This window comes from Leuresthes tenuis, unplaced genomic scaffold (assembly GCF_036924035.1).
Source record: "Leuresthes tenuis unplaced genomic scaffold, fLeuTen1.0.hap1 SCAF_18, whole genome shotgun sequence".
Taxonomy (NCBI): Eukaryota; Metazoa; Chordata; class Actinopteri; order Atheriniformes; family Atherinopsidae; genus Leuresthes; species Leuresthes tenuis.
This window is the reverse complement of record NW_027325372.1, coordinates 14,712,270-14,719,166: the sequence shown is the minus strand read 5'-3', so window position 1 is coordinate 14,719,166 and position 6,897 is coordinate 14,712,270. Positions and strand designations below refer to the sequence as shown.

The 6,897-nt window shown below is 42.8% G+C and overlaps 1 protein-coding gene across 1 annotated transcript; it reads left to right on the top strand.

The window, feature by feature from the left end:
• The first annotated feature begins 935 nt into the window (after window positions 1-935).
• On the top strand, window positions 936-6,897 carry rp9 (RP9 pre-mRNA splicing factor). The gene is made up of 6 exons (XM_072370760.1): window positions 936-1,246; window positions 1,410-1,440; window positions 1,572-1,701; window positions 2,879-2,970; window positions 3,289-3,350; window positions 5,905-6,897. Exons 1-6 carry the CDS (start codon window positions 1,101-1,103, stop codon window positions 6,110-6,112), a joined length of 669 nt encoding a protein of 222 aa, XP_072226861.1. The 5' UTR covers window positions 936-1,100; the 3' UTR covers window positions 6,113-6,897.

Below are 6,897 nucleotides of genomic sequence, written 5' to 3'. Positions count from 1 at the left end.
GTCGCTGGAGCCCATCCCAGCGGCGCCGTTGGGTGAAAGGCGGGGTAAACCCTGAAGGGGTTGCCAGTCTGTCGCCGGACTCACACCGAGACAGATGAGACAAAGCCGTGCATTCTCGCACTCACTCCCAGGGACAGTTTAGATTCACTAATTAACCTAACATAAAGGAAGCTGGAGTACTGGGAGACCCATGCCTCCACGGAAATAATCTGCCAACCAACCAGAAAGGCCCCAATTGAGATTCGAACCAGAAACACTCTGAGGTGACGATGCTGACCGCCGCATCACTGTGCAGCCTTGAAAATAAGAATTTTCTGTACAAATAAAGAAACAATGAAATTGTGGTGCTACATTTTAATGCATCAAGTGAAAAATGAAGGAAAGCCACGGAAAAATTACTGGTAGAACTTACGGGGCCAGGCCAGGGGCCTCTATTTGAAACGACTGTCACTCTTTAGTCAAATTACTGCAGAGATAATAAAGTACCACAAAGACATAAAGATGATCTAAAATGAAATAAATGTGACTTCAAGAAAAATGGCCACAAAGATAAGCACTGTAGCAAAAAAAAAAAAAGGAATTTAAATTGTCCACACAAAAGTGTACTCAAACCCGGACATAAAGAGATGGACCCGAGTAAAACTAGAGCAAATTAATCACAGACTCAAAATCATCTCAAAAAAGTCGTTTTGTTTGGACATGAACAAGCTGTTGCAAAGGGGTCTGTTGTCTCATCATCAGTAAATATCCCGTATTTACACACCCAAATTCTTCATAAATGTTTAGTGTATAGATAGAATCGGAGAAGCGGTTGTTTTTGCGAAAAGACAAAGTGAAAACAAAAAGAGGAACAGTTGAGGTCCAAGCAACATGTCCCGTTTTACCGCCCGCGCCCTGCAGGTGGCGCTAGACTTTAACTAACTAACTGCACTGCACAGGAAGTACAGCAGCAGCAGACCGAGCTATGTTTGCTAGGTGGCCGTTAGTGCGGTAAGCCGACATATTGAGCGGAATTCTCATCAAAAATCCTTTGTATGAACTACAAAGTAGCAGTAACTTCATGTTTCTTCTGGGGTCGTTGCTTGTGGGTGTAAGAAACAATGTCGGGAAGAAAGCGAAGAAGTGAGAAGGACGACAGACGAGATCACAAGAGACACAAGTCGTCCAAACATAATGTGGAAAAACTCAAGACGCAAACGAAGAAACTCAACCAAGAGGTCCAAAAACTGAAACACGTCGAGACTTTGTGAGTAACCACCGTCTTTTCCAACCCGCAAACTTATGCGTTAAATATACATGCGACTTCATTAATACTTCCCGGGAAACGCGTGACGCATTTAACACAAACTTTGACCTGGTGAATTTGTTTTGCAGCATCATAACTAATGTCTGATCTTTTCTCCGTGCAGCTATGAGAAACCTCCTCCAGGACTTATTAAGGTAACGTAAAAAGCAGTTAGTGAATGCCAAATAGCTCACAATAAGTTCATATTTTGTTCTTTTATTTAAAAAAAAAACAAAAAAAAAACCACACGTCTGGCATGTGTGACGTTGACCTCCTCTGTTCGCAGGAGCATGAGGAAAAACCAGAGGACTGTATTCCTGCTGAACCAGGAAATGAAGAGGCGAGGAGCTTCCTGGCACATGCCCCTACCAAGGGGCTTTGGATGCCCCTGGGGAGGGAGGTGAAAGTGATGCAGTGTGAGTACAAGAACCTGATTTCACAGCCCCACAGAGGTGATGGATGGATGATGACGTTCTTATTGAGGGGGGTATAGCTCTTTGCTGTCAGGGTTGGAAGAATAAAATGCATCGCATTATTTATTAGTCAGATTCTCACCACAATCGACATCTTTACATACATTTTTACACGTATAGTGATGGCAGATCCTAGTGTTTGAAATGAGTTTCATTTAGAAATTCACCGATTAAATATTGTAATTATACGAAACATTTTCCAGTAACAGATTAAACATGTGTACAGAATATTATTTGATACATTGTACACAACCTTCCGTTGTTATTTGCAAAGTAACGATCTGGAACAGTAGGAAGTCGTGAACCACGGAGGGCGCGTGGGCGGCAGTTTTGATGGGCATGAATGTAACCAGAAAAACTTCACATAAATTCTATTGTTGTTTGTTTTTATTCTGACGAACACGACATCGATTGGTAACGAAGATTACCTTCTGTCTTTTTGACAAAGCAAAGACTGTCATTATGTGAAGTGTCCTTTCATTTCTTCATCCCACACGTTGTCGTGCAGCCTGAGCAATGGGGGACTTGGGAGCCACAAACGCACATAAAGGATATGAATACGCAGAGAGCCTGACCGCAGATCTGCTTTTCTTTCTGCAGAATCTGAACACGCCTCGTGCCGCTCCATCCTTCGGCAGAATGTTTTCAGGACTCTCTCTCCCATTGAAAGAAACGGACCTAACTGTTAACAACTTCACGTACAATCTCTTTCCAAGAATAGACTAAAAAAGACTCGTGTTATTCACAAAAACTGCCACTTAAGCTAAAGAGCAGTGTAAAACCTGTGAGTAAAGGCACGTGATGTGATGACACACATGTTTTGATGAAACTATGTTAACCCAAGACCCCCCCCAGCTGCTTCTTCCATAGCTTTAATTGGCTCATAGTTGTCTTTAAGCTCGATGGAAGAAGGTCAAACATGGGTTTACACGCCTATATGGTCATTTACAGCAGCTGAGATGTAGCCACGGTGACTCATCGTATCCTGTTTAGTTACCGTTGAAGGTGAGGAGATGTAAGTGAACAGTGAGGGGGAAAAAAAACAATTTTGGTCAGAAAACGATATCTGCATATCGTAGACCGTGTCGATTTTTATTTTTTATTTTTTTGCCTTTTACAGGCTGGAGATGCAAGCGCTACGGTCACAGGACGGGAGACAGGGAGTGCCCTTTCTTCATCAAAGGCAACCAGAAACTGGAGCAGTTCAGAGTGGTGAGACTGTTATAGAAGCTGTCAAATAAATGCTCTAAACTCAGAGTTGAGGCTGGGAAGCGTATCTGCAATGGAACAATACCCTCTGCAGGAACGCTCAGCCTCTGCAATAATTACCATAAATGCAGTTTTGTCATTTTATTTATTTATTTTTATCTCCAATGCATTACACCAATATATCTAAAAGTGCTTACGTAACACTGTTTGGAATATGCTGTGCAGACAGTGTTCTGGATCGAATGTGAACTGGTTTATTAAATGTCTTTTCATGTTTGTTTTTTTTCCACTTTTTCATCGTATATTCTTTTCATCTCTTAGGCTCACGAAGACCCAATGTATGACATCATTCGGGAAAACAAAAGGAATGAAAAGGAAACCAGGTGTGTTTGTGTATTTCTCTGCCATGCATTGTGCGTCTGAGCTGTAATACAGCATTCTTCACCTGACATGAAAGGACAAAAGGCAGTTTTGATGCCCCACTCAGTCAAATCCTCTTACATTTGCAAACTTACAGTGTTTTACGCTTTGTGGGGTGTTGTTTTTTTTTTCCCTTACTGTCTCAGCAGAGCAGCAGGGATTCCAGTGCCAGTTTCTTATAAAAATGGTGTTTGACAGCGGCACGCTTGAACTTTAGGTTAGTTCACCGTGAAGCCTCACTGCAGGGGTGTTTGTATACATGCAGAGCAGCAGCACGCGTGTGTGTGTGTGTGTGTGTGTGAGAGAGAGAGAGAGAGAGAGTGAGAGAGAGCATGCCTTGCAAAAAGGTTATTTAAAGGCCAGAGGCACTTTGAAGTTTTAGTTGCGTGTCTGTGCCACATTAATTTTGACATCTTCTTTGAAAGGGAAGTGAGACAGGCCAAGCTCTCCCTGCATGTTTTCTCACTGCACACCCAGTGTTGTGTCTGAGGGTGTTGAAGTGACCTGCATCTGTATTTTGGAAGAGGATTTTTCTTTTCTTGTAACACACGCTTGACAGTAAGACTGGAACCAAACTATTTCACCTGTGTGGCTTTAATTCCATTGATACATCTGAAATTTGGGGGTGTATATTGAGCTATAAGTACTCAAACAACACAAATTGCCTCGATGTTTATGAGATTAGCACCTGGTAGGTGTATTTTTAATTTTTGTAATTTAATTTTGTGTACATTTTTAGTACTATTCCTTTTCTTAGTGCTGGCTCTGACGCGTTTCTACCGGAATGTCTGTACTCTGCACAGCTCTTGTTCTGTGTAAAATCCCCCTCCACTGTTTGGCAAGGCCTCACGAGTAGCTTAGATGGTGCCAGCAAGCTAAATTTGATATTTCTGTCTGAGTTACAGTCGTTTAACTACAAATTTCCTTCTTCTATTTCCCCCAAAAGACTTCCCTTGCCAAGCTGCAAGAAGGAACGCCACCTCGTAGAATGGCTTCTGGTTGCTGGCTCATTCGGGTGTGCGCATACATCTGTTTCCACAAGTTGTCTTGTCACCGTTGATGATGAACTGTTAACTGAACGGCTACATTTTTAGCAACATTGTCACTTAAATTTGCACATGAGAGTTGGTGACCGACGGTTAAAGCGTGGCGGGGTTTTTTGCGCTTTAGTTTCCAGCTGTTCGCTCAACTCGTGACAGCATCTTCTCACAGACCTTGTTGAATTATGGTTATTGTCCTCTTGGGAGTGGATGCATACACACGTATCGCCCTCTGCGCTCATGTCCACTTTGATGAAACTCGACCTGATCTCTGGAGAGAGAAAAAAATCTGTGCAGCACTTTTTCTCGTCTCCTCTTTCTTTTATCTAAAAGTCGAGGTCAGTTAACATCAAACTGACATGTGGTCACTACATGTGTCCTTCTACAGTTACTGTTATCTAAGGAGGGAGAAAAAGGAGGGAAATGGCTATTAAGGCTCGGCTGTGTATCTGTTTTTTTAATATATTTTGATATTTCTTTAAACAAAATAAGTATATGAGACAGTTTGATTCTGTTTTACACACATATGATATATATTTATGAAGAATTTACCTGTTCATTCAAGTTTTTCCTTCAGAAATCAGTAGCCTTAGTATGCGGGGGAAACTGATTTAAATGATTGCCGTTAGTACATTTGTGTGTTTGTCAAGAGGTTCATTTTGAGGATTAGAGATCCACTTAAAGGACCGGTGAGAGATCAAAAGTGTTCCGTTAATCATTCGGCTCCCTCTGATCTTCATGGCCAGAATGACTCCTGATGGACACTTCATGAGAGCGTGTCAGTCTTTTCTTTTCTTTTCTTTTCTCTTCCTCTTTCATTTAAAAATAGTGCACTTGTGTTATGGCTCAGTGCTGCAGCTGGGTTTTCGGAGCCAGTCAGAGAGCGTCTGCTCCGGTGGCCTCGAAAAGATCCCTTCACCTTAGTTTCATTGGGCAGTTTGGCGGATCAGTGGATGAGGTGGTTTGTTTTGTTTGTCACAGAGATCTGGCAGTTAGGAGGCAGCTGACGTCGCCAACAGTCTGTTGTGACATTTGTTTGCATTTGCTACCAGCTTGTCTCACGGTTTGTTTTAGTCGTGAGAAGCTGGAGTCAGAGCCAGCCCACAAACCTACAAATGCTGATAAGATGACGTTGTTGAGCATCTGTTGGCTTCAGAGATTTTTTTAGCCGTTTCTTCGGGTTCGGCTTCAGTGTCTACTGTGTAAGGATAAAAATGGAAAAGCTCATCGGTGCTTGAGCTGCGTATGGAAGTGACAGGATGACCTCATTGTGGAGCCGTGTGATCTGACAGTCCCACTCGCACCTGCAGTGTTAACGCTTATCTAACTCCACAGGCCTGAGATGCTGGTGTGGGGACAAAGGCTGCGTCTTGCTCTAAGATCCGAGCACTCAAGTCAAGTATCAGCTGTGTTTTCCTCTGCAGCCTCAACTCAATGCCACCTCCTTTTCTCTCTGGTGTTCCCTTCCTGTTTGTAGGATCCAGCAGCTGCAGCAGCTGCTCCAAGACACCACCTCCTCCGACTCCGACAGCTCGTCCTCCTCCTCCTCCTCCTCATCGTCGCACCACCATCGCAGCATGAAGAGGAAGAAGAGGAAGGACAAGAAAAAGAAAGACAAGAAGAGGAGAAAAAAGAAGCAAAAGCACAAGTCCTCAAAAACCAGCGACTGCTCGGATTCAGATTGAGACTTTGGGACATGCTGGCATATCGACCTAAATACTGCGTGCTTTACAGGTAGAAAGAGACTTAAAAAGAAACAGCGATTATAGATCATAGACAAGTGAATTGTGTGTCACAGAGTGCTTCAGAATGAGCTGCTTTCTAGAGACTCCCATAAGCCTTTTTCCTGCAGGTTGGAAGTAAAAACTGATTATTCACTGTGCATGCCTTCTCCCACCTGTTTCATTCATTCAAAGGTCAACTCCGACGAATGCTGCATTTACAACTGCTTTGTTGAATCGTACAGCACAGGGTCAGTTGCTTTAGCTTCCCAGGTTAGGATCCTGGCACACACTTCATCACGTGAAAGAGCCTTTACCGTGTGGACGATGAGCCAAAAGCTATATGGAACCAATCTGCTGGTGGAAGAGATGATGTTCTTTCCCAGGTTCAGCGAATACAGTAACATAAAGAGATTGTATTTTCCACCACAGTCAGTTAGCCTTGCTGTTGTACTGGTAATAAGAAGTGACCGTGAGTGTGTGTGGGGGGGGCTAAAGAAAAGTCCAAATTAAATGTTGGGTTGCAGTTTGAATGTTTTCCACATAAACCAGAATGTTTGAATGCTGGTGACTTCACAGAAATGTTTGGAATGATTTGAGGTTGGAATATTCTTATTTGCTCCGAAAAACCCACAGAAATGGGGGGAAAGAATGTATGCAAATACATTCCTGTATTCTTAGAATAAAGATAGCTTTTTTCTCTCAAGTTTACCCAACATCAGGCAGGGGGAGAAAAAAAAACTAAACTG